This window comes from Syngnathus leptorhynchus, chromosome 2 (genome assembly GCF_054491065.1).
Source record: "Syngnathus leptorhynchus isolate UIUO chromosome 2, UIUO_Slep, whole genome shotgun sequence".
NCBI lineage: Eukaryota > Metazoa > Chordata > Actinopteri > Syngnathiformes > Syngnathidae > Syngnathus > Syngnathus leptorhynchus.
The window spans coordinates 9,005,167-9,032,774 of NC_141196.1; the positions used below are offsets into that span (position 1 = coordinate 9,005,167).

Consider the following 27,608-nt stretch of genomic DNA (forward strand, 5'->3'; position numbering starts at 1 on the left):
CCTAACCTTACATAGACATATTTGACAATTGCATATTTCCTGCTTTGTCTACTTGCGCAATTTTGGAAAAGTCAGCAAGGTGTGTAGAAGCTTTGATGTCGCTCTGCCAAAAGCAGCACTCCATAAAGTAACACAAAGTTAGATTTGACTGTCTGCTTGTAAATACGTTTGAGGCTGGGCACAGTGGTGGTATAGAGAAATTGTATAAAAAATAAATAATAATAACAGCATAAAAGACAAATTCAAACAGCTTCTACGAGGTTGAAAATAAAATACAGGGAAACTTGCAAAGCCTCACTCAATCATGAGCCTTGCGAAAAAAAACCACCAGTCCATTCTATTAGGAATCATAAAGTTGAAGATAACCTCCTTTTATGTTTCACTTCACTTTAACTTTTATTTTCAAATGGATAATGAAGCCTAAGATTCTACAAGTAAATTCCGTCATTGCTGCTAAAGGGTCATTTCAACAGAACACAAGCACAATGTGTATGTATGTGCTGTGGTCTGCTTGTCAAACACGCATACACAAAGTATGAAGTTGAGTCAAACATGTTACACGAGCAGGCCTGAGCATTTATCTTCCATTGTGTGCTTTCAGACGGAGCCACGGCCAGCGAGCACAAGGCTTTAATGTCTGAGCTGAAGATTCTCATTCACATTGGCAACCATCTAAATGTAGTGAACCTGTTAGGAGCCTGCACCAAAGCAAATGGTCAGTTTGAAGAGCACAGATGCACTAGTAAATGAGCCCTGTGTTGTTTCTCTTTGTTGGAACAGATGCTTTGTCCTCTCGGGAACCCTTTTCTGTTAGTAGTCCCTTGCTTAGCTCATAGCAAAACTTCCTTTTTTGGTTGGCTCTTTTACTGTTGTTTCTCTTCAGTCCCATTTATGCTTAAAGCACAAACAAGTCTATCGAGAATATTATATAATCAGGGCAAGGGAGTACAGAAAAGTGCAGTTTTTAATAATTAGGAAAGCAGAAATAAAAAAAAATGTATTTGTCTGAACAGGTCCACTGATGGTGATTGTGGAATACTGCAAGTACGGCAATCTATCCAACTTCCTGCGAGCAAAGAGAGAGTTTTTCCTCCCGTATAGGGTACATCAACCCCCCCAAACCCCCGTCAATTATGGAGAAGCAGTGGCGCGTGATTGGTGATATAATACTTTCATTCATCTTTGTAGGATCGCTCTCCGAAAACACAGAGCCAAGTTAGACGAATGATTGAAGCCGGTCAAACGGACCAAAGAGTTCGCCACCACCACCCCCCCTCGCCATCTTCCTCCCCGCTTGTCGGCTTTCAGACGCCAACATCCAACGCGTCGAGTCAAAAACTTGCCGGGGATAATCGTGAGCCCTACTCGCAAAAAAATAAAAATAAAAAAGATGCGGCTTTCATTTTTTTGTTCTTTCTGGTCTCTCTCCCCACAGTGGAGGATTTGTGGAAAACGCCTTTGACGGTAGAAGATCTAATTTGCTACAGTTTCCAAGTGGCCCGTGGGATGGAGTTCCTGGCATCTAGAAAGGTTCATTATCAGCACTGTAGCAATTAGGCTGTGAACAGCGGTGATTTGTCTCCCGAGGTTGCGTTTGCACAAAGTAGATTGTGGCACAGATTATTACCAAGTAGAAAAACGAGACTGCTAATTGTTGTTCTTTGAACCAATGGATAAAAAAAAAAGACAAGTGCAATTTCCATATTAAGAATGAGGACACCAAATCACATACACTGTAAACTCATGCATCAGCTGTCCATTGTCAATTCTATTTTCACTAAAACGTACCTTACGTATTAATTCAAAAAGATAATAAAATAATATACATTCTTGTATACAGGACAGTCATTTTAAGCTATAGTTCAGTGATTGGTGCTGATGAGCGAACCTCAACTTGCAGTAGCACTGGGTGGCGTCCAAGCCCCTGCAATTGTTGGAGTGAGAAACACCAAGACGGAATCGAGGGAAGCAAATGGCACTCCACTAATCAGAGGCCTGCGCTCTGGCAAGAATAGCACTAAATGGATGAGCTTACATATTTCTGTCCGTCCATCCGGAACCCCACAAAGCACAGAAGAATGACTTAGAATGCTGATCTGGTCCAAGTTCCTTGAGTTTGACATGGTATGTATTAGAAAAGTGCTCAAGAAGAAAAAAAAACTTTAATGAATCAAGTTTCGACAGCCCAAGCAGGAATACGTGCAGCTTTGTCAATTTGGATTGGTTTTGTCCCCATTGATTTTTGTCTTTATGCAAGAGAGGAGATCATTAAAACAGACATACCACTGCTCCTTTGAACCCCTTCAGACTTTTGTGTTGAAAGTCTGCCTTCTAGTATCACATGTATCTTATCCTAATTGCTCACATCAAACTGAGGAGTTTTATATATCAAACAAGAGCTTGACACTGAACTTTCCAAGCAGCGGATTGCAGTTCTCAGTGGGGTTTTTTAATATGCAAGGCAAAGTAGCTGCGGGGGCTGGTAGACAAAGTCCAGTTCCACATATCTGCGAGTACATAAACAAAGTAAAACTAACAGATGATTAAATTTCATGTCGGAAACAATGCCGGAGACACACGAGTGTATCTGCGACGTTTTGATACGTGTGGTCGGTCTCGTGTGTGTGTGTGTGCGTATGTGTGTGTGTGTATCCACAGTGTATCCACAGAGACCTGGCGGCCCGCAACATTCTACTGTCAGAAAACAACGTGGTGAAGATCTGCGACTTTGGCCTGGCCCGGGATATATACAAAGACCCCGACTACGTTAGGAAAGGCAACGTACGGCAATCACGCACGCATGCAATTTCATTTTCAACATTACGATTCAATCTCGTTCAGGTGTAATTTCTGCTTTTATGCCTCCGTTGTAATATTGGTCTGGTGCTTTGCCATCCTCGTAGGCCCGACTGCCCCTGAAGTGGATGGCTCCGGAGAGTATCTTTGACAAAGTGTACACCAGCCAGAGTGATGTGTGGTCCTTTGGAGTGCTCCTCTGGGAAATCTTTTCACTTGGTACGAAAAATGCTTTTGTCGAGACATATTTTGAAAAGAAAGGGAAGTTAGAAGACAATCTTAGCTGGCTGTGTGGGGTCCCCATTGAAGTGTGAATCTTTATGTCTCTGGGAATGTTGTTGGATTTCTAGAAGTAGATTAAATTGTCATGGCTAATTTATCATGCACCAGTTTCTTTGTTCTATCGCTTTTTTTTTTTTTTCTAGGTGCGTCCCCATATCCAGGAGTGCAAATTGATGAGGAGTTTTGCAAGCGATTAAAAGATGGCGTCAGAATGAGATCGCCAGAAACAGCCTCCCCAGAAATGTAAGATCTGCATCAATGGTTTTAATTGAATGTATTTTTGTCTTTTTGATGAGTCATCTGCAAGGATGACGCACTGCGGTGACCCCTAAAGAGACGAGCAAAAGGCCAAGAAAAAAAAAGGACAGAGTTTACACACAAAAAAATACATTCAATTTGTGTGATCAATTTTATTAAATTAATCAATTAATTAAAAAAAATATAATCGATGTAATAAATGAAAATAAATTATTCAAATTAAATTTAAAAAGCTTTTTTTTTTACCTCATCTTTGAATGACCTGGCATGTCATTTTTTTTAAGTCAAATAGTTGAATAGTAAATGACCTACCTACACTTAAAAAGAAGTTGTTTTGATTAAGTTAATTCAAAATGTGGTAAACTGACATAATTATTAGTTCAACACTGTCCAATCTTGTGCAAATGATGTACAAAATTAAGTTCTTTTTCAGTGTCATCAGTATCATATTGTACATCATAATGCAGCACAGTTGGCTACCACATACCTCAGCAAGAATTCAAAATATAAACATTTTAGATTCCATTGAAATTACATACCGTAGTCTGCCTACAGTCTTAAAGAGAGAATTTGAACATCATGCGCAGAGGATAAGACTGGATGACTGCATAGTTGGCTATTGAGCATTTTATGTAAGACTTTGCTGCCCTCTGCTGGTAGATATGGCATCATGTTGGCATGCTGGCATGGAGAGCCCAAAGAGAGGCCGCCCTTCCCCATCCTGGTGCAAACCCTGGGAGACCTGCTGCAGGACAACAGTCTACCTGTGAGATGAACCTGTTTTTTTTTAGGCTCCAGAGAGAGTGGTTGATCATCTCAATATTGCTCTCAGGATGGGAAGGACTACATCCCTCTGAACCACTCGCAGAGCTCTGAAGATGACGGCTTTTCTCAAGCTTCTTCACGGCCTCCATCTGAAGAGGAATTGAGACTAGCTGGCAACGTCCTGCCAACCGGGTACTGATGCAAGTCGGCCTCCTGCTTGGTCCGACATGATGAATAATAGAATAACTTAAATAGCGATCTATCAGGTCCAACAAACTTTACTATTGGTAAATTATCAACTGTGACATGTCACTTCAAAGCAATTCATTTTCATGTACTCTTCCATAATCATCTAGTCGGCAATACACACTTCACTGTTATCACAGACAGCCTGATGGAAAACTCACATTTGGTTGTCTGTCAAGCAGAATCAGCTAAGAGCTACAAGGAAAGGCAAATAAAGTTTACAACACGATGCGGTGTTGTTGCATTTTGCACGCATGACTGTCAAACAATGTGACAAGTGTGTCATTGATAAAGTCTTGAGTAGGGGGTGCGGCTAACTGGGCGTGGCTGACGGATTGTCGGCCTTCTCAACATTCTTTGAAGCATATTTTAGAATTTGCTTGCCACTATTTGTCCTGACTTTTCTTTTTGTAATTGAGATGTTAAAAGAGTTTCACGCCCTTTTGTTAACAGGTCAAGGTCTTCTGAGTTTCTTGTCATTAAATAAGCTTTTTTTTTTTTTCTTTACTCTTTCCTGTGTTTTGTAATGGAAAGACCTAACTGTTGGGTGTATGGGAATTAAATTTATAAGCCCTTGGGGACAGAATTGAGATCATTTAGCTGTTGGTGACGTGTTCTATGAGCAGAGAAGGTTAGCTGAGGTTTTATTTGACTCTGAATACAATGAAGTCTCATTGTGACGCTCCGTCACGTATTTGATGGGCTGACCTTTCGCTTGTCTTTTAAGCAGGTATTATAATTTTGTGTCCTTTGGCGGCTGTGTGCTTGCCCGAGCCTCAAAGACGTGCCATCCGAGAGTGAAGACGTTTGAAGAGCTACCTTTAGAGGTTCACCCTCAGAAGAGCACTCAGGTAAGAACTTTATTACTATTATTATCTATTTGGAAAAAATAGATACAATGGCCTTGGTTCACATTCAAAGTTGTTCACTTTTTAAGTGATTAAGCAGGAAAGCATTTAGATTTTGAGTTCTAAAAATGGTGAGATAACTGGTGACCCCAAACTCCATACAGGGATTCTAACCTATCTGCAAGACAGATTAGCTGACCACTAATCCATCGTGCTGCCTTTTTGTGATATTGTACTGTATGGCAAATAACTTTGTACAGCACAGTCTTGTTTACAAAATAATTTGAGATCAGCAGATCACAAGATTTCATGTGACGTTGTTTCTACAGGATAACCAGACAGACAGCGGGATGGTTTTAGCATCGGATGAGTTTGAGAGACTTGAACACGGGCACAAAGGAGCTGTGGCAAAAAGGTGATCTATACTGCACAAAAACTATTGGTGGATTATTTTTAGTTATTCTTACTTATAATTAGGGCTGAACAGTTTTGAAAAATAAACCGTGATTTAATAAGAAATCTGCAAATCAATATCAAAATTGCGATTTTAAGATTCAATTCGTTTTTCAAAGTACCCCTACCATGTTTTTTTTCAAACACAAGCAATAAATGATTCTGTCATGTTTGTTTTATTTATTATATTTTGTTTTAAAGGTTAGGTTTACGCTATGCGTCCATGTCGTAAGCACTGAATTTATCTCGATGTAATATAAATAAAGGGTAGATGTACATGTATATAAAAAAATAAAACCTACCAACAACCTGACTTTTTGTTGTTCTAAAAGTGCATTCTTCTACATTCATTTAAATGGACATTGTGGTGATATCCGTTTTTTGTTGACATCCAGAAATGGCATTGTCCTCAATCCCTTAATAATAAGACAACGATGACAACGATGTTTTTATTTACTTCTTGCCCATATTGGTGTGTCGCTTTCAGACGAATGAGCAGCAGCAGCAGCACGGAGCCTCTCACAGCCTCGCACGGTTCTTATGGCCGAAACTTTGGCTCCACCAGCTCCACGCATGCTCATTTCTTCAACCAGCTGTCGGGTCAGACCTTCTACAACAACGAGTATGGACACTTGTCTGAGGAGGGCTTCTGTGCCAGTGACTTCTTCTCCTCACCAAATGCACCTTGTTTGGCCTCCTCCAATGTGTGACCTTGACACATTTTTGCCAAGAGAAACCAAAAGGTTAAAAAAACAAAACAGACAGCTCAGTGAGTTACTTTGCAGTATGTTAGTCGAAATATCACATGATTTAACTTTAACCTTGGTTGACTATGGGACTTTAATTTTTCTGCCAGAAGGCACCGCAGCCACTGGGTGGCAGCGTTATGACTACAAAACAAAACCAAAGTATTTTCTATACACATTTACGATATATTTTTTAGCTTTTTATATTCAAATTGCTTCATTTGTACAATTGTTACCGTATATGGTGATATAAAGAAATTCTATCTGCTCACTTCCCTCTGTTTTCTGTCTGTTTTCAAATCAATCAACACCATCCATTTTATTGAAGGTCACTGATGAGGTGGAGCCTTTCTCTGATGATTTTGGATGGACCACTCCAGACGGGTCAGCAGCCTGTTTGGGTTACATCCCAGCCCCAAATCAAGTTGAGATGTTCTCATAGCTTCAGGATCTGCCTTGTTCATGAGTACACTACTGTTCAAAAGGTTGGGGTCACACCAGATCATTTTGTGTTTTCAATGGAAACTAACATAATTGCACAAAGTTTTTCTAATCATCCATTAGGCTTCTAACACAATTAGGAAACACAATGGACCGTTACAAAACTGGAGGGATGGTTGCTGGAAATGGGCCTTGTGGATATTGCATGAAAACAGCAGCTACAATAGTCATTTACTACATTGTATTCCTGATGAGTTTACATTAGCAATTTTATTTGAACAATAAAGACTTTTCTAAGAGAATCCAAACTTTTAAACGGTAGTGTAGCTCAGTCAGGTGTAGGGTAAATAAGAATTTCCACTTAAAAGTTGTACTATGTTCTTCTTGTTTTCAATGGTCAATTATTTTTCTGGTTCTTTTATCACAAACAAATGATTTAGGTTTCATTACATGACATGTTTCAGCTATCACTTCCGCCTTGTCAGGTAATGAAACCTAAATAATTTCCACTGTTAAATATATTATGGAACACGATGATGTCATCCCTGAGTGGAGGACAATTTGGGACTACAGTGGGAACTGGACATTCCTTTGAAAACTGAAGCCAACAGAAGCAATAAAGAACTGCAGGAATTTGGGACAAGCTGTTTAGAAGGTAATGGCAATCTGCCTAACGAGAATTAAATGACCAAAACGCAAGTATTTTCTGGATGTACTTTGTACCGTGTCTTGACCTCATTTTTCCAAATTCGCTTGAGTTGTTGCTTGACAAGGCCGGTGATGATTCATCTTACACAGCGGACGCATTTGTGCCAAAGCTGTCATTTGGTGGAGGCGGTGATGCTTTGAGTATGTAGTGACGAAGGAGGCCACCTGAGTGAGGCTGAAAGATGTAGGGTGAATAAAAAGCAGTTGAGTCACACTAAGAGGCTCTTATCAACGCCACACATGCGCATGGTGACGGCTTATCGACCTCTTCCAAGCTGATATCACACATGACGACCTGAAGTGTATACGAGGTTCCTGGGAGCAAGGTCCAACTCACGCACGTGCGTGCACACCACATGAGATGCAAAGGTCGAAGTTTCCCGTTTTCATTTGGATGTACTCTCGACACCTGGTGTTTCAATGTTTCACTTTTTAACCTGAATTGTACTTCCCTGACATAACTTGGACAAACAACACTTCAGCTAACAAGCTTTTATTATGAAATGAAACATCTTGTCTGTGTTCCAGGCAACAAAAGTACCACATTGTGAATTGGACCTTGAATTCAGTTCTCTCAAAGAAGACAGTTTACATAAATGTTCAAAATAAATATCAGATCAGTCAATGGCTGTAAGACAGTAACTTCATTGGCATCTTTACCAAACATGAGAATTAAATACAAATTGGGAAATGAGTGACCTTTTACCAGCAGAACAATACGTACTTGGTTTGCTTTACAAAAAAAAAAAACTTGAAACCTACAAATAAACATTGTAGCCATGCAGAATTGACTGTGGAGTGTCAAAATTCTCACATGACTTAAAAAAAAGTGCAACTACTTTGTGTTGATGTGAAGGTTTTCCATATCCTCGTGGAACAATAAAACACTTCTGCTTTGATCATCATCGCCATCATCATCAACACTAATCAACCAAAAATTTTTTTTTTTTTTAATTACAGCATAAGATTGTAGATGTGTCATCATGACATGTCACCAAAACTGTGTTAAAAAAATGGATTGGCATAATGTGGGTAAAATGGTCAAAAAAGGACATTCGTCTGTAAAGCAAAACTATGGCAGGAGTGTGTGCATGTGTGGGGGGTTATTAAATACACATTTACTGAGATATACAGCATCCCCCCACATTCCATTTGTGAAATTCACATATCCACAGAATTTAGCGACGGGGTTTACCTATTCTCCATTATTTGTTGAAAAATTTGAAAAACTGTTTTTTGTGCTCAGCCAAACCCATGTCTAATGTAAAAGTAGTGCTTTGTTACCATAGTAAAGAAAGGGGAGAAGGTTCATCAGTCAGGCCATTGCCCTAGCCAATAGAATTTTTTTGTTTGCCCATACCTACTAACATCTCGAGGCAAATATCAAAGGTTTCTTTTTTTGTGGATTGCAGAACACCGCACTGCTTCTTGTGACAATCACTAAACATGAAGATGCTTGTGGCGACTCTAAGAGCACACGCCACATTTTTTTTTTTACCAATGAGATCGGCTTGATTAAAAAGAAAAGTTCCGAGTTAATAATAAAAAAATTAAAAAAACTGAATGGCTGGCTCTCGACTCACTCTAGAGTTGGCCGGAGGAAATGGACTCGTGATACTCAGCATCCACACGTCACCAGAGCCCACTGAGCCTGTGGGCTACGTCGCTAATTGTGATGAGAGCCGGTAGCCTGAAAGTTAGATCCTGTGCTTTGTGCACCTTCACTAGGCACCGGGAGAATGTCTCTACAAGAAAGCAGGGTTGGATTTAGCTAACAGGCTACTTCGCACTTATAAATAATGACATAGGGGAAGGTGGATAAGGGTCAAGGTCATGGTGGAGATGGTGTTAGGTTTAGTCCTAGGAAATTTTTCCAATCTGAATCTTCTTCCAGGCCTCTGATGCGGTGAATATGCAGGAATCAATAATGCCCGCCACTGTAAAAGTCCCTCCAACAATGGCACAGATCTGTACACAAAGTAGGTACAACCATTCATTGAAATTGGAGTAGAATGCAATTTTCAAATCGCAAAGGCTCCAATTTAATCCATCCATTTTCTGATTTAAAAAGAAAAAAGTGCTTTATTTTATAATTATGTACATCTTCAACATAAATTGTGACCAGTTAATTCAGTACTTAAGATATGCATTATACATTTTCACATCTCATTTTATGAAACATGAAAATTTGATTTGTTTTACTTGAATAGGTTTTGACGTATGACACACTTTGTTTGGTAAATTAATGACTAAAATCGAAGTAAATAAACTGTCTATTATTAATTTATGGTTCAACCCTAACTAAATGGTTATGGATATTTGCAAAGTGTAAGCAACAGTAAGCTGGAATGTAACCAGCCTCACACTTGACTCACAAACAAAAGGAATGATTCACGAGTACACTCAAGCGCACAGTCATCGCCTGCTTTTAAGATCCCTGAAGTCACCACTCGCCCAAAGCAATACAAAGGGCCAATTATGGTGGAACTCATCATCGAAACGGCCAATTTAGCCTTGACCACACTGTCAGTCAGTAGGAAAGAATTCTGGTGATGCAATGAAAATAAAAGCATGAAGAAAATACTTTTCGGATCAAAGTAAGCACGACGCGTATACCGTTACAAACCGGTTAGTGTTTTCAGAAGCACATAAGCTGATTATGATGATCAAGTCGAAATACAAAATGTTTCGATTTGGTTTCATATCTGCACATTTTACGTACTTAATAAATAAAGCGTACGTAAATATTTGAACCACAGACAGAATGTTCCACTCTTCACCACCAAAATCAAAATAGCAAATGTTTGGATTTGGTTTCATATCTGCACATTTTACGCACATAATAAATAAAGCATACATAAATATTTGAATAACAGAAGGAAAGAATGTTCCACTCTTCACCACCAAAATGTTCTACTGTTTCCCTGGGATAATATTACCATTTACGGACATAACATGTGAATAAAGTGACGTTTGGTCAAGTTTCCAGGTCTTAAAAGTCACAGTAGGGTTCACTCACACTGGTGATGAAGCGGTAGAGGGGTTGCCTCCTCTCTGTGTACTTGACCGTGATTGGACTGAGGTCGTATCGGAACCAGATGGCCGGTATGATCCTGCCCGTGTGGCTGTATGCAACGTACTCCTGCAAAAAGAGCGTGTGCTACATATTAGCGTGCTGTGGCAGAAGCGCTCTAATCATCAGTATTATACATTTTGGAATCCACTGCCCATGCCGGCCGAGTAATTGCATCCTTATCTGGAGGGCCTTTCTGAATCATAACTGTAACAAGTCACTCACAAATGATTCATCTAAATTAAAATCAGATGTAGGGAGTGTGTGTGTGTTTTGCTATTGTCAAACAAGAATGAGTATTATTTTGATACATTCTGCACATTCTCCTCGAAGAGTTCAAACCGCGCTTCTCAGAGATACGTAACAGCGATGCTATTGTCAAGAGACAGGGAACGAAGCCTTCCGCAAATAGCAAACATCTCCAAATGCTTTATGCCCTCTAAAAAGGAGTTTGAAATAGAATACCAATGCCACAAGATGGCTGCGAAAGACTTTAGCTCAATAGCATGATAAAGCAACAATAAGAACCAATGTTACGTGAACCATGAAATGAGGCTCATTTATAGTATTAGCTAGCACGAAAAGCACATCACATATGGGCAAACTATATGCAGTACAGTGAACCTCCTCCATATTTTTGGACAAGCCAATAACCTCCAACGTGTGTTTTCAACGAACCCCCCCCCCCCCCCAAAGATGCAATTTTCAAGAAATAACAAGGGGAAAAACTAAACAATAAAATCCACCATGATTACGAAGGCGTTTACTGTATATGTTTTCTTAAGATTGTTAAGAATGAATGAAAGAAGCGGAAGTTAAACGGAAAAACACAGGGGTAGGACTAAAGTACCTTGTTGGCCACCGTGTACTGGTAGGAGAACCTCTGTTTGCCTGATAGATCTTCATAAACTGTTGGCACGATCTTCAGAATGTAGTCATGTGAGGCCAGAGCTGAAAGAAGAAAAAAAAAAAAAGATTGGAGATTACAGTGAACGTCTGTCATATCGTGGATCTTCATTTGCATCCCCAATATTGCGTTTTGTTTTATTCTTTATCGTTTTTTACGGCATACAGTACAGGCAAGTCGAAATCTAGAGTTGAATGCCTTCAGTGAAGCAAAATTTTGTGCTAAAGAATTTGTGTTTTAACAAGCCGTGGTCGAGACAGAAATCAAGTGCGGATGGACTATGGCGTCAAAATGTGATAATCATCATAAACAACAATTGTTGGCCTTCTCCATCACCATGATGTCATCTCTGATCAAATTTGCATCAGATTTGCATACAATCTGCCAGCGTTTGTTCGCAATGAATGCAAGTGTGCAATTACATACGATTCGATGCCAGCTTGTCTGCTCCTCCTAAAGCATTGAAGGCGCCTTGGACTTTTTGCACCTTTGGAACAAACAAAAGAGAACATTTCTTTTATGTTTATTGTCGCTCGTGTGTCATATGTGTGTTATAGCCAACCTGAAGCTTCTCTCCAAATGCCAGTTTGTGGATTGAGTGAGTCATGTCAGGACTTTGGGGCTGGGCTGTGGCACTGTGTGTGGACATGTGGAAGTTTCCTGGCACCTGATCACACATGCACAAATGCAGTATGCAAATAGTGTCAATAGTATAAATGCGTCATCTAAACTAAACCACAACGTGTTTACACTTGACGCCAATAAAACTCTGCTCACCTGTCTGCAATGAACAATTTTGACTGACACAGTCAGGGAGACAATGCTGTGTGTTTATTAATATGATTTTAGTCTGCAGTAGTTTAATACAGCACTTTATAATATAAGAAGCCTTTTCTGAATATTTGGTCCAATTCGTGTATCTAAGGGAGCTAACCAAAAGATAATATTGCAAACACCACCCAGTATGTTACAGTGCAGTTGTACACTATCACAAACTAGAGCCCAATTGATATGGATGTTTTGACAGGAAGAAAATTTGACTGTTTCCCAACATTATGTCGTTTAGTATTTGTTTAACTTTATTGACTACATGAATAAAAATTTTGGGGGGGGGAGAGGAATACTTAAATGTCATTATCTTATGGTCTAGTGTTAATTATTTTTTAAAATTGATAAAAATCATCAATGTTTGTGCCAATCTATATAAAAAAAAAAAAAAAGCTAATATCCATTGGGCTCTACCACACTCTACGTACATCAAAAACGTTTTATTTAAACTAATTTCAGCTAATATATTATTTGCCCTAAAATTTATGAAACGATGAGAATATCAAAATTGCCCAGGACATGAATCATTTTGGTCTGTAGTAGTAGATGGTCATTACATGATGTAGGTGAACCAAGTATTGTGAAAATGTTGAAAAAAATGATGTTAAGAAATAACTTTATGGATCGGAAACAAGATGTTCCTAACGTGCCGTGAAACAATTGCGCCCACTAACACGTCGTCAATTATTTTACAGGGGAACGTGTCAAATGTCCAACTACTGGGTTAATGATTGTGAACCCTGAGGAGAGACTGACGCATTACACAGTCGGAAAACAAGCTGCGCTTCGCAGGACACGGTAATTGTGTGCACGCGTGTGCGGCGAGACGTCACTTTGTTGATGGTGAATTCCCCTTCGAAGCGGCAACCGACTCCGTGGTTGAGGGCAACCTTCATCGAGTTGTCAATGTGGCCGACCTCGTGGCGCCCCATCTCATCTTGGATGTCCAAACCCACCACTAGAAATGGACAGACAGACCAACAATGGTGGCGCAGCATCAGCATGCAGCAACATCTTTCAAGGTCCTACAGTGTTATTGGGATTTAAAAACTAATTCAGTTTAGAACGTCACCCAGTATATCAATCAATATTCATCTGGCCAGGGTTTGAGGAAATGTGATACAAATTGTTGAAAAAGTGGGGAAGGTTCGACACACCTGACAACTAATATAGAACCTTTCTAGATATGCAAAGAGACTTTCTACTACTAAAATATTACCAACATTTTTCTTTGTAATTTAATGAATGAATCAAGATTTGTAAGTTTTAAAAGAAAAAACGTTTTCCTCCACTTACTGTGCAAAGGTTCAATTTGTGAACAGCAGGGGAGGATCTATTCTAGTGGGATACAGGCCTAGGGCCCAAGCCAAACGTATGAAAAATCCAAAAGTGTTTGCCTTATCACCTTTAACCGCTCTTATATAACCAAGAACAAAAATAACTAATACATAATTGGTTGCTTGATTGATTGCTTTTAGTGTGTGGAATAAAGTGGGTCAACGTCAAAGTGGTCCTTGCATCCTATTTCTCTGTATGTTGGCCCGCAGGCAGTGTCCTATTTACAGATCCTGGCGATGTTTCGACCGCGAGCGCGAGGTGGGATGTCCGCAAAAGATCTCCGCATGCCGTCTGTCTGACCTTTGATGTCCAAGGCATGTTGGACGCCCGTTTGCTACGCCTTTTTTTTAACGGTGATCTCAAAATACAGCACAGAGATATGAATCAGTGTTTCTCCTTTTTAAGGGATTAAATGTCGCAAGAATTGAATCTGGGGTCAGGAGGAGGATGACGATGATGTTATTACATGAGAGTTTCTGCTTTTCCACAGAGTCATACACCAAGACAGGGCAACATGCTGTAAAGGTCAGCAGATAAAAGTGAAGGAACTTTCCATGATGACGTGACTTTTCTTAATTACATCTGTAACGGATGGTGACCTTTTAAGAAGCCTGGAAAGTATACATTATAACCGCTCAGGATCCCCCACAAAAAAAAAAAAAAAATTACCTACCATGAACATAATCATTCAGGATTTCAGCCTGGCTTTTGTTCAGCGTGCTCACAAGGCCAACAGCTGCATGCCACAAAGCTCATTCATAGTAATCTGGACCCAATTTTTCACACTCGCTTCCATCGAGTCACTGTTTCATGAGTCGGTGAGGACTTGAGTCTACCCGTTGCTTGTTTGATTTGTGGCAGGCGGCATAGTTTCTAAAGGCAGTCATGAGGAGAGAAAATAAACAGAGACTGCTCTTCGTCCTGACACTTGTGTCAAAGGCCGCGTGGCAGCGACACATCAAACGGGGGGGCAGACGGTGATTTGTGTGCCGCTAAGTGAGAGCAAGCCAAAACACAGGCCTCAATGAAAAGGGCAAGGCAAAGTCGAGAACGCCTAAAGAGGCTAGAGACGTTGGGAAACAGACAGCATGCAAGTGGAAGGTATACAAAGTGTGTTTGCGTGTGTGTGAATATCTATATTGTGTATATACTCACAATCACAGTGTAAGTTTGGCAAACTGATGTTTAAACTCACTTCAATCTTCCCACCACTGTCTTTATCGGGATCATCCACATACAGTTCATTTACACTGGGAACGAAAGAAGACAGACGCACAATTGTAGTCAAATTCTGGAGATAGCTTTTGTTTCTTTTCCTCCTGTAGCTCAACTTCTATAATTAAAATCATAAAAATAAAAAAACTCACGAAAATGACCTTTGACACCAAAATGTGTTCTCCATTAAATGCCTGTATTTCAAATCAATTACCAATTCCTTGGGGTAACCAGGACGATACTTTGCTTTAAATGAGAATATACACCTTAAGTTCTATGACACATTTATGAGTGGCATTCCAAAGCTGTTAGACTCGTGCGTCACCGTACACCTTCTTACTTGCCATCTTAGTTTCATTGAAATCTGTTTTGTTTGATTTGACTATTAATAGCACCCAAATTATTTTGATACTTTTATTACGCAACCTTATGCCTTTGTTTCGTTATATATGATCAGTGGTTCAATTATTTTAAAACTGGTCGCTGTTAAAATTGGACTTCCAAACAGGTTTTATTATATTGAACGTCATTATTTATCTTTTAAATATAGATTTTTAGATGGCAGATTATTTGAAATGTTGTTATATGCTTTGATTGGCCATCACAGAATGGAATCCATTACAGAATGGAATCCATCCATCCATCCATTCATTCATTCATTCATTTGCGGTTGGTGTCACGTCACGCCGTGAGAATTTTCTTATCCCTGCCAGCGTAATTTCCGTGATGATTGTCAGACTCTGCCCCGCGGCTTGCCTAATTACACATCGGCCCTGAGCTGATGCAGGCACAATGAAGCCAATTTCCTGTGACAAAACGCACTCCGCTCATCGCTGACGACACAAAGCCTCAAAACGCGGTCGGTGACACCGGTGATAAGGTTCCGCTCTTGTGCATTGCGGACTGAAGGTTTTATAAGTGTAGCAACAAAGTGGCCAGTGTGTCAATGCTGCTCATGTGGCAACATATGACCTTCTGCCATATTACCTACATTTCAGTGGCTATGAATCCCGTCAGCTCCGAGAAGAAGAGGAAGAGTATGACGACGCAGCACAGGATGGAAACTGTGGGCAGATGGGAGCAGAGTGCAAATGAATATCTTTGCCACACACACACACGGCACTGTACATGACATATGGCACTTCTCCAATATCAATCTCATATGACATCACTATTTTTAAAAGGATGATGCAAACCAAATGAGCCAGTCTGCTTCATGAAGGAGGTAAGAATGAGCTGCAATGCTGACATAAATGAAATCACTGAGGCTGTAAATAGTCTCCCTGAATAGCAGCTCTAATGGTGGTGCTAAGGCTTGCTATTACACTGTTTTTAGACACCCTCCTACACAAATTACACATTAAATGCCATCACACCACAGGGCACCAAGTAGGAGGTGAGCTCATATAGTCCGACATCTTTACATTTACTGAGAAGTAAACACTCCCGACTCACAAAATCCACCTGAAATATTTTAGCTTTCCTTGGAGTGTCTATCGTAAAGTCACATCAAACAGTTAAAACTACAGCCACAGCATATTTACATATTTACTAGTTTGAAACCGTGACCCTAGTTTGATACCCTCGTTTGAAACCCTACCCCTAGTTTGAAAGCCTAACCCTAGTTTGAGGGCCTAACCCTAGTGTGAACCCCTAGTTTAAAACCCTAGATTGAAACCCGAAGCAAAGTTTGAAACCCATAGTTTGAAATATTCACCCTAAACCCTAGAAACCCTGGAATCATAACCCTAGTTTGAAACCCTAACCCTAGTTTGAAACCCCGACCTTAGTTGTAAACCCTAGTTTGAAACCCTAACCCTTGTTTGAAAAAACTAGAGTTTCAAACTAAAGTTTGGAAAAAAAATAGGGTTTCAAACTGGGGTTAGGGGTTCAAACTAGGGTTTAAAATTAGGGTTAGGGTTTCAAACAAGGGTTTCAAACTAGGGTTTCAAGCTTTGGTTAGGCCCTAACCAAAACCAAAACTTGGGTTGTAAACTAGGGTTTCACATTAGGGTTAGGGTTACATTCTAGGGTAAGGGTTTTAAACTAGGGTTTCAAACTAGAGTGAGGGTTTCAAACTAGGGTTTCAAACTTTGGTTAGGCTTTTAAACTTTGGTTTTAAACTAGGGTTTCAAACTAGGGTTAGGCTTTAAAACTAGGGTCGGGTTTCAAACTAGGATTTCAAACTAGGGTTGAATGTTAAGTTATGTGATGATCAAAATGCTTTTTGTATTTTTATTATTTCCCATTGAAAAAACACAACAAAAAGTGGTGCTTAAAAGGTAAAGCAGCCAGGCCCTTTCGTTTAATAACAAAAACTAATTAGATTAGTGCTGATAATTTATTTATTTTTTTAATTAGGTAAGGGGGTGACGCATTTGCCCAACCGGTTTTTACCATAGCAGTCAGACCGCTGTGGTGAGAAGTCTTGGCCCGAACGCTCCCACAGAGCAGGTGAAGTGTGTTTACGTGGCAACCGTCTCCAAGGATGACAGTCACATGACCTTGCGGTTGGCAGGGCGTCACAGTCAAACTTGCGGCTGTTGAAGGATCTACTTTGGGTAATGTTTAACTGCCAAACATCAGTGTCGCAACAAGATACGAGTCAGCAATTCAGCTTGGAGCCAAGACTCTAAGAGTCCTGAAGTTTCGGGACGGGAGGAGAAAAACGTACAGCTGGTAACAATGACAAGTAGGGCAATATGGCATGAGCTCATCTTTCCCAGCGTTCACGCACGGGATCAACTGAGGGTGAAAACGTACATTACCCACAGAGTTTGACGTTATGTTATGCGGTTCTGTAAACAAAGGCATCTTTCTACAGTAACGCTGCCCGGGGCCCGTTTTAAACACCAAACGAGAACAATGAGAGTTTTCTATCAGTTGAGGGGAGGGGGGGCGCGCTCCGGAAAAAACACCGTTGTTAAAAACGGATGTATTGTTAAACGCAAATACCATAGCCTAAAGGAATGCGGCACTAAAACAGACCAACTACCGTGCTAGGGGTCAAATATTTGGCCTTTTGTGATATGAAGGGGGGGGGGCGTTTCTAGGTCCCTCCGCGGCCGGCCGGCCGGCCCAATATTCACACCGACCCGATGGCCTTTCCAACCAGACAGTAGATGGCGACAGGAAGGGTGGTGACTAACGGGGCGAAGGAACTACTTGCATCCTTTTCCTCTTAGGTGGGAAACGGACATCTTTAGCAGCCTCATTCTCCTCCCTTGTCATCCAGGAAGGTGTTTGTAATCAGCAGCACTTAAACATTATGTCATTGGCTGGGCAGAGATTGGCCTTTTGTTCTAAACGCCGCTTTCATCAGATGACCGATACGAAAAGATGACTGAGGGCCCCAAAGTGTGTCATGGGATCTTCTGAAGTGGTGAAAATATAAAATGATTAGATGACGAGTTACTGGTGACAAATATATGATGTGGGAGTAAAAGCATTCCGTATCCAAAGTGCCTACGGCCATCATTAAAACTGTTGTCAGAGAACTTAACCAAACAGGTACAACGGCACGTCTAGCTCTTTAAAAGGATTAATTACGAAACTGGTTCTGTAAAAGCAAGCTAAACAGATGACAAATTATACCCACACGAGTTTAGTTTATCGTTGTAGTTCATATACAGCAAAAAAATGCCATGACAGCATTGCAATCACACTGTTGTTGATTTGGCTATTAAATAGTTTGTTTTTTTTTCATTGTTTTCCAAAACTGTCAATTTCACACTACTTCCACATTTGCAAAAATGTTCCTATTCCGGCTTCAACCGGCATTGTATGTCTACAAAGACAGCGTTTGCCTTTTCAATGATGAGTGTGATGAGTGACAGTAAAAGACAAAAGACCGTTATTATTATTTTATCCTTTCTGACATTGGTTAACTCAGGCTACATCACACTGTAGCACAATTTTGACTTCTTTTGCCCATATGTGACCCCTATCAGATTTTTTCAAGACAGTCTGAAGGGCTCAGGTCTGATTTTTTCAAATCCAGCCTAGGCCACTTTTATACGTGGTCCGAGATGGGAGAGTGTATCTGATCATTTGAAATTCCAGTCACATTCGAAGACTCATATGTTCGTTCACACACCAAATGGACTGAGGTGACATTTAATATGTATTAAACGTGAACGTTTCCACGCATAAGAAAAAAAAGAATCGGATTCCACTCAAAAATTAAATTTGAGTTTAAGATCAGGGGATGGCTGAGAATATTGTCATTTGTCATTTTCACATGTCCTGAGTGTTGGTAGTCACCTAAATGTTGAACAGAGACTGTGATGTAACAAAGTCAAATTCCTTGTTTGGCACGCTCGAACATGGCAAATAAATTCTTCTTGAACCTTGAATCTTGAGCATTAAAAACTGCAGTGAGAACGTAACTTAAGTTGCATTTTAGTGAAGTTGTAACGTCAACATAAAAGGGCTTCAATCTGTGATGAGAGAGATGCACCGAGGCTGCTGTGCAGCTCGTCTACCACGTCCTGCACATATTTGGAACAATCACAATATGATACTGGTCTTCTGCATTCTGTATTTCAATGTTTGACTGAGGCACAGAATATTAATTATAACACACACACTCCAATGTGAATACGCTTATTTCAAGCCTTGGATGTAGGAGTGCGTCAACATTTATTTTAATACAATAATCAAGCATACAAATTACCTTAACAACAAACCTACTGGCTGACACCTCTTCAGTAGAAGATTTAAGCAAAAGCATCATTCAAAAAAATGCACTCACTGAAAGCGCCTGTGTATGTTGGCTGGGTGAGATCTTTGGGCACTTTCCTGTAGATATCGAACCTGAGAAGAAAAACGGAGAAAGTGGGTGTAAAGAGGGGTAAGGGAAAAATACATTGAAATGGTAAACATAACGTGCTGAGAAGAGAGGAACATTATGTACCCGACGGGTTGTGCGATATTACGAAGTAGTGCTGGAATGTTAGCACTGGAATGTCGCCATTACTTATACAGGCCCAGACAGCCTGCTGCAACACACATCTAGCTGTTTGCACGCCACTACTGACCTGACCTCAGCGTAGCTCCCTGACACATAACATTTACTCAATAAAGCACAAGACCAACAAAAACAAAGTCATGATAAGGTTGTGATACTTTGACCAAACTAATGACAGCATCAGGATCCAGCCCCAGTGATAAAACGGAGTGAAAACACAATTAATCTGCAAAAAATACATATCCGAAAAGGTGGAAAAGGGAAATGACTTGCCCAAAAACGACAGCTAGTTTTTTTTCTTTTTTTTTTCTCTAGTGAGCAGGATTATTCGGTTGACTGCATTACACTGTCCATAATTATACAGTTCTAATTTAAAGTCTAGTATAAATTACTGTGGTGAAACAAATAGATGTCCCATGTCCAATATTAGTATGACTACTATACAACATCAGTATCCCAAATAGCTTAATTCTGATAAATTCTCAATGAAAATTAATTTTGAGAAGATGTAATTTTGAATTCCATGTTTTGAAAGCAGCAATAACAGTCCTCAGGCTTATGATCGGTATATTTCTACTCACTGATCAGTGGCCCAAAAAATCCTAATCGAGTAAAGACTATTCCTGGTCCAACGACTTAACGTCAAATGACTCATCATAGAGGACTAACATCTGTAATTATCCACCCTTGAAGTAATGTGGACTGAAAGCATATGAAAAGGCCCCAAAAAACGGATTTATTGCACAACTCATTATCATGCAGTGACTCTTCTGGTAATGTTATTTCAGTCTTTTTGAGTAGCGACGAGGAGGGAAAATGTGCAAGTCAACATCAGAACTGTTTAAGTTCATGAGCTCACACACATGTCCTTTTTGGGCTGTGGTACTTTTTTTTTTTTTTAAGGCAAACTGCAGCGCTGACAGCACATAACCTCACGTACTCCTTCCTCATCTGCCAAAGCAGTCACATCTGTTGACATTTCTTCCAGCGAGAGCTGCCAGTGAAATCATGACGGCTGAGGCAATGCAGGGTGGGGGAGGAAGTGGGAGGGAGGTGCTTCCTGTCCAACCCGACTGCTACTTCACTTTGTTTTTTCTTCTCCCCTTTTTCAGCGTCCAAGTCAGGTTCAGCCTCTCGCTGAGGCCACTTCCACTGAGAACTTCCAGTACCCGGGTCAGCAGAGCACATAAAGGACAATCAAAATTTCTTTGTGGTGCATTATTTTGAGCGATACAAAAGTTCAGAACATTCAGAAAAGAACTTCCCTCGCTGTTTGAAAATAATAGATTGAAGTTTTTCCCCAGTTGCTCAAGTAGATTTTGTCTTATGTCCATTCTTAGTATTTGTGTAGAAAATATTGTGTAACCCTAACTCCTGACCTAGCCTCAACCCTAACGCCAACTCCAAACCTAACCCTAGCCCTAACCTTTAGGGAGGTGGATGGCTTTATGGGGCAGCACACGACCAACTGTGTTGACTCGACTGGGGAAACATGTCACGTGACTGGGACGAGCGTCTTGACCTGAATGAATTAATCATCGATAATTTTGCTTTTGTTTGTTTTTACTGTGCGGGCCTGTACCGGTTTGCGGACTGCTGGTTGGGGACCCCTGCACTACAGGACAAAATCATCTACCTTTTGTTTACTTTTTCATTCATCTTTTTATTTCATATAATGTCTGGTGTTGAATTGTTTATATACATTCTCAAGGAATTCAAAAATAATGCTTTTCACAGCCCAAAGTATGAAACTAAGACAAATTGTGTCACGTTCATTGATTCCGAGTCATTGATGGAAACAAAAAATTCTTACAATGGAAGCCGTGTTGATTTCACTCGTTACATGTTACTTTAATTGGATAATTAGACACCATCTCGCTGGTATGAACTGACGTCACACTAATAAAACAACCCTAATCAGAATTTACCTTATATGGACCGTAACATCGTCAATGAAAGTGTACTGCTTGGCATGAACGTGTCTTTGCATTTTTAAACAACAAAATGACGACTGTTCAACAACAGTGAAATGTTGTTGAAATGACTATTTTCAACATTTAAACACCAGTGATTCTTTTTCTGTTGCCATGTACTTATTTTCCACCTACCGCAGATTCCCCCTTCCTCTCGTATTTACGCATTTGTGGGTCTAAATGATGACGATAAAGATACGCTGTACATTGTGTGCGTTTGGTACGCTCTTCAGGGAGATCGCACCTTTGATGCGCTCATTCATTTCCTATCTTGAGCACACCATGTAATCATGAATATTAATGTTGACTCAGAGAGGTCCTTCTTGACGCTTGTAATTTCCTGAATTGCAGTCGGATGGTCTGCCTCTTTCCGTCACTTCTCTCTGCGCGCTTCTTCTCAGTTGTGTGGTGATTAGTGAGGACACTGCGTACCGTCCTCTCTGCTGATCCCGACAAATGAAAACACAGCCTTGCCTTTTAAAGAAGGAACCTTACCGAATGCTTCATATGAGGAGAGTGAGTCATTATAAATGAGTCAGTTGCTCGCGACTCCCTAAAAAAAGCTTTTTGAGCTTAAGAAAGAAACACGTTTGCCTTGGACTTTACGCAGACATGATGCGCCATTGAAAGATACAAATTACAACAACGAATTGGGATTGTGGCATGACTCATGTGATTGACGTTAGCATTTTACACAGAAGAGATAATTATGACAAGACGAGTTCCAAAGAAGAATCAAGAAAAGTTGAATCAATGCCATGAATAATTGAATTAAGGAAAAAGATAAAACCGTCGTTGTGTGTACATCTTAAAACATCTGCCCTCAGGGTGATATTTGAGATCATCCAGCACAATCATCCAACTGAGAACCATATTATGAATGATATTTCATTGTATCATGTTGTTTTTGTCAATATCATGAATGGATTCATTGATCATGACTTTTACACACAGCCAATAACGTAGCTACAGTAGCATAGATGACAGAAGGCTTCTTCAATGTAGAAATTAGCAGATTACATTCCATAAGATTTGAGTTAAAATACACACCAAGATGATAAGAGAGCATGACGAAGGGCGGCTGTTTCCTGCGTGATGTGCAAGCCAGGCCACTAGTTGGCAATATGGATCATTTGGGATCACATTTGAAACCAACATTTCAAACTATAGCATATATGCATACGGGTGCTTTGACACAATAAGAGAACTGCCCGTGATCACACATTATCATATGATGTCATCAAACATCTGTACATGGTGATGAGAAAGCGCGCGTGTATTGCGGCTCGTGTGACCGGACATCCTGTACGGCACGCCGTTCTGGGAAAGCGTATGCTTCAACCTATGGCGCAATTAAGGGTGAGGTGTGACACACGCTACTGAAACCAACGCTAATTAATTGGTCAACCGAGGTCTGCTCCTGTGTTGCAATGAGAGTTTTGTGTGAGTCTGCGCAAGATCTAAACAGGATTAGACCCCCTGATAACCCCAGTTGCACAACTACTGTCACAACCAAAACTACCGTATTTTCCAGACTATAAAGGCGCATCGGACTATAAGGCGCACCTTTAATGAATGGCTTATTTTAAAACTTTGTCCTCATATAGGGCGCACTGGACTATAAGGCGCACCATTAATGCATCATGTCAGATTTTTAATCCAAATCAAATCATTCTCCAGTTTATCTCTTATTTCAACTTGAGACGCAACAAATTACTTTATAATCACAAAATAATGATCATAGTCTTTTTGATTCATAGTCTTCAGCGGGCCACTTATGATTGATTTTATGACACAATGCTTCGGGCCAGTTTAAATTTAGGAATTTGGTCCATATATAAGACAATAAGGCGCACTGTCGGCTTTTGAGAAAATGTTAGGTTTTTAGGTGCGCTTTATAGTCCGGAAAATACAGTACTCAACTCAAGTGTTCAAATGTGCTTTACAGTTCACTGATTGTGAAAAGCACACTTTGGCAGAATTGCAAAGATTATAATAATGACATAACAGTTTTTTCTTCTTTCTATTGCTATAGCAGAGCTTTGGTAAATTAATATGGAGGTTGAAGTGGAGATGTGAATTTATTAGACTTTGATTGCAGTTTTTTTTAAGTATTCACCATGACAACATTCTCTATATTTCCTTCTTTCTCTTTCTTTTTAACTGGAATGTGGTGTTGGCCCACAGCGATGTGTGGCCACGGTCGGGGCCGTCCCAAGTTCAGACGTCCACTATAAAACAGTTCATCCGGCCGGTGCTGACCAGGTCCATCTCCCGCGCCTTAGCCTCGCAGTGGCGACCCCTGTGAGAGGTCCGCTCCTTCGTGCTAGTCGGAACCTGGATGTGGCCGACCTTGGCCGTGCCTGCCCCGTGGTGACGACACATGCCATCTGCACCTCCTGAGTGCCCAGAACGCTGCACGCACGTTTTGTAAGGGTTTTGACAAATAACAATCACGGTCCATTGGCTCGCACCGTTGTCCGCGACTGTTGTCTGAACTGCCTTTACGCCAGTTTGTGAACCCTGAGGAGTCTGTTTGTGTGTGTTTTGGGGTGCTCTTCTGGCTATTGAGGAGGGGGGGGGGGGATGTGTGGCAGACCTCTGAGTCTAAGGCTGTATTTTTTAGGCCTCTCACCATCAGGCCTGCAGTTATTTTTTTCTTTCGTTACAGCGTACTTTGTCTTTATTGCTTTTTCTTTGGTGACTTATCTTGTTGCACTTATTGGTTTATTTTTTTCTGCGCCATTGTGAGTAGCAGCCTTTTCTAGAAGCCTATTGAGTTGTGTTCATGTCATCAGTATGTCTTTCATATAACCACTCTAGGGTATGAATGCTGCCGGAAAACTGAATTTCCTCCCTGGGATTAATAATCTATCAAACTAGCTATCACGTGTGGTGTGAATATTAAGTCAGTGAGTCATAAATCTGATTAAAACAACAATGCAAACCATGCAAGTTTTATAACTTTTCATCAAATGCAGCCTTTGCAATTTCAACATTCTAATAAACCAGTGTTGATTTGATTTTGAATAGCTGTTCAGCCCTACTTCGACAGAACGCACAGTCCTTTCGGATTGTATCAATACCATAATACCTGACATGAAAATCTAAATATGGAATTTTGTCCATATCGTCCAACTGTAAAAGACAATGAAAGCAGCAGTTCAAATTGACACTTTGGCAAACGCAAATATTGACTGACACGTCCCTGAGCAAATACCTCTAATCATAAATTAACACTGCAAGCTAACGCAAATTTTTGCATCCAACAAACCTTGATGCAGCTCTGCTCACCTTGTAGGAAGCCACCATTGGCTAATTTACCCATATCCAAGCGTAACTCAAGCATTCATATATTTGACTGAATGATCACTCACGAATGCATTTAATTACCAAGCTACTAAATTACAAGTTCGAAATCAAGTACAAAAGCATTCATGTGTTAGAGGAGTCTTTTCCATTTTGGACGGTGAATTTCATTCGCAAGGCATCACTAATGCACGCTAAATATGCAGCAGTAGAAAGAGCAGCGTTAGCCGGTGAGCCCTGAGGTCAGTAAAAACCTTCTTTCCACGCCTATAAGGATGATTGGGGAAAGCATATTTAAGGATGGAGGGAAAGCATGGGGATTTATGAAGCAAGCAAATAATGTCACAATGAAGCCTATTCATGCCAGATGTGACCACGGCAGCAACTTTGGGCTGGCTCGTTGATGGCGCTCCAGGGATGCTCGCTACGGCTTAACATCCGAAACAAAATAAAAGTGAAAATCGAGTACTCACCTCCGGACATCGAAAGGCATGATGTTCGCACAGTCTACAGGGAGGTTTATTATCAGACAAAGTCACAAAGAGCAGAGCTTCTCAAAGCTACCGGTTGTTCATCGGTACCGGGGCTGACGTCAACCTTAGGACGCTTTGCACTATGTGATTGGTGGACAGCTGCTTCCGGTTGGTCGTGATTCTACTTCCTGTAACAACGAACACCGAAATTAAGAATGAAACTTTGTTTTTAAATGATACAACAATTTTAAGTGTCAACAAAAACACATCTAACGATCTAAAATCACGTAGGACTGATTGATAATAGCATATTGAATTAAATGTTTTATTTTAATTTTTTGGCATTGGTTTTTTTTATTTGTGATGATATAAATTCATGTATTTACTATCTGTAAAAAATATTTTTTTGACCGAAACACTGCGATTCTCCTCAAGAACGAGAAGAATCATGTGTCTTTTTTTTATGAAAGCTTGAGCTCTATCCATAATATGAAGTGGATCATGAGGTCATCAGGGGTGCCACGGAAAATATTCAATTTTCACTTAATTTTACAATAGTTTTTTATCAGTCATAAGAATACATTTGTTAATCAACCGAATAATGTTATTTCAATAGATGGCAGAGGGTGTAATAAATCTGCATATCCACCATTTGCCATTTACACTCAACCATTAACCATGGATACTTGTTAATACTTTAGGCTATATCTAAATAAATAAAAGAAGAAAGGAAGAAAGGAAGCAAGAAAGAAAGAAAGAAAGAAAGAAAGAAAGAAAGAAAGAAAGAAAGAAAGAAAGAAAGAAAGAAAGAAAGAAAGAAAGAAAGAAAGAAAGAAAGAAAGAAAGAAAGAAAGAAAGAAAGAAAGAAAGAAAGAAATTGTTCCTTGAATAAATAAATAAATATTTCCTTAAACAGGCACAGATTCTTACAAGAAATAAATTTAAATTTGTGAGGAATGTTGTCGATGTATCATTATTTAATCTCTCTCACTCTTTTTTCCCCCTTTATTAGCTGTTTCGGGAATAAACGCATTCTTTTCAGAATAAGTGTCAGTTTTTGGACATAAGCGCTGTGTTTTCCCATGATTGCTCAGAGGCTGGTCTATAGTGACAATGACAGTAAACGAGTAAGGATGACAGCAAGTGACAACAAAAATGGGGCTGTCATCTGTTTCACTTCCCTTTCTGTAAGAAGACAAGGTAGATTGTAATTATTGGCATTGGAAGAGTGGTTATATTTTCAGGTAGTCTAAAGTCATGGGTTTATTGTTATCGTAGGGGAATATTTTGCAAAGATGAATCCAATTTCAACTTTTCTGATTTGTGTTGTGTCAATGTCCTGGACTGTTTCTTATGTACTTTACACTTCACACCTCTTTTGCTGGTCAATAACAGGGTTCAGTTTTGCTCACTCAGCTCATCATGACTTGGCGAAAGACACGTTCATTCTTTTAGGACAAAATGTTTTGATACAGACTGTTGCCAGCCCCTCCTCCCCCGGATACATTCCCACTCATGCATTTGGTTCACTGTTGACTCATCTCACAGGAGCGTGAGGTAAAACCGGCTGGAGAGTTTTTGCACTCTGTTGTGAATAGTTACGTTTCTGCCCTTTTGGTTTCCCATTCACCCCTCACCCTCTTTCTCACACACATCCCATTATCCATTCTTTTACCGACTTAAAACTGGCATGGATGTGGATTTGGAAAGTTGATAGCCCTGCTCTGGTTTCTCTGTAGTGACAATGATGCCATAGCCCTCATTGAAGCAAATCTTTTCAAAAGATTGAATTGGTTCAAAAGCACCCGATTTATAGATTTACAACTGGTGAGGCAGGTTGATCTGAAACTCAAAAGTCACACTGAAGGGGAGTCAATGTACAACAACAACAACAAAAAACACTCTGGTGTTTACTCTGCGCAGCTTCAAGTCAAATACACCTTCCGCCTGTTGTCAACAATGACACTTCTGTTTCCTTAT

General features: G+C 40.1%; 2 protein-coding genes and 1 long non-coding RNA gene across 3 annotated transcripts in view; 1 reads left to right on the plus strand and 2 right to left on the minus strand.

The window, feature by feature from the left end:
• flt4 (fms related receptor tyrosine kinase 4) overlaps window positions 1–6,657 on the plus strand; it is a 28,524-nt gene extending 21,867 nt beyond the window's left edge. The window contains exons 19-30 of the mRNA XM_085905782.1: window positions 602–715; window positions 1,014–1,102; window positions 1,189–1,354; window positions 1,436–1,530; window positions 2,659–2,781; window positions 2,904–3,015; window positions 3,222–3,321; window positions 3,997–4,102; window positions 4,169–4,293; window positions 5,078–5,198; window positions 5,525–5,610; window positions 6,136–6,657. Of these exons, the coding sequence (XP_085761908.1) occupies window positions 602–715; window positions 1,014–1,102; window positions 1,189–1,354; window positions 1,436–1,530; window positions 2,659–2,781; window positions 2,904–3,015; window positions 3,222–3,321; window positions 3,997–4,102; window positions 4,169–4,293; window positions 5,078–5,198; window positions 5,525–5,610; window positions 6,136–6,358 (1,460 nt within the window). The 3' untranslated portion in view covers window positions 6,359–6,657. The remainder of the gene's footprint in view (window positions 1–601; window positions 716–1,013; window positions 1,103–1,188; window positions 1,355–1,435; window positions 1,531–2,658; window positions 2,782–2,903; window positions 3,016–3,221; window positions 3,322–3,996; window positions 4,103–4,168; window positions 4,294–5,077; window positions 5,199–5,524; window positions 5,611–6,135) is intronic.
• LOC147060603 (uncharacterized) lies at window positions 2,362–4,599 on the minus strand. Its single transcript, XR_015065486.1, has 3 exons — window positions 4,509–4,599; window positions 3,876–4,314; window positions 2,362–3,406 (listed from the first exon to the last, which is right to left on the minus strand). It is a non-coding gene; the product is annotated as an uncharacterized LOC147060603 (long non-coding RNA).
• Window positions 6,658–8,020: 1,363 nt separating the features above from the next.
• On the minus strand, window positions 8,021–25,777 carry ergic1 (endoplasmic reticulum-golgi intermediate compartment 1). Its single transcript, XM_085905790.1, has 10 exons — window positions 25,629–25,777; window positions 19,658–19,719; window positions 15,896–15,968; window positions 14,845–14,939; window positions 13,185–13,309; window positions 12,086–12,190; window positions 11,950–12,010; window positions 11,467–11,567; window positions 10,563–10,685; window positions 8,021–9,511 (listed from the first exon to the last, which is right to left on the minus strand). The coding sequence occupies exons 1-10, from the start codon at window positions 25,646–25,648 to the stop codon at window positions 9,404–9,406; spliced, it is 873 nt and encodes a 290-aa protein (XP_085761916.1). The 5' UTR covers window positions 25,649–25,777; the 3' UTR covers window positions 8,021–9,403.
• Between the last annotated feature and the right edge of the window lie 1,831 nt (window positions 25,778–27,608).

Coding starts and splice junctions, on each gene's coding strand:
- ergic1 (XM_085905790.1), bottom strand. CDS start 25,648: ATGCCTTTCGATGTCCGGAG. Junction 12,011..12,085: donor CATTTGGAGAGAAGCTTCAG/GTTGGCTATAAC, acceptor TTTGTTCCAAAG/GTGCAAAAAGTCCAAGGCGC. Junction 10,686..11,466: donor AGTACACGGTGGCCAACAAG/GTACTTTAGTCC, acceptor CTCTTTTTGCAG/GAGTACGTTGCATACAGCCA.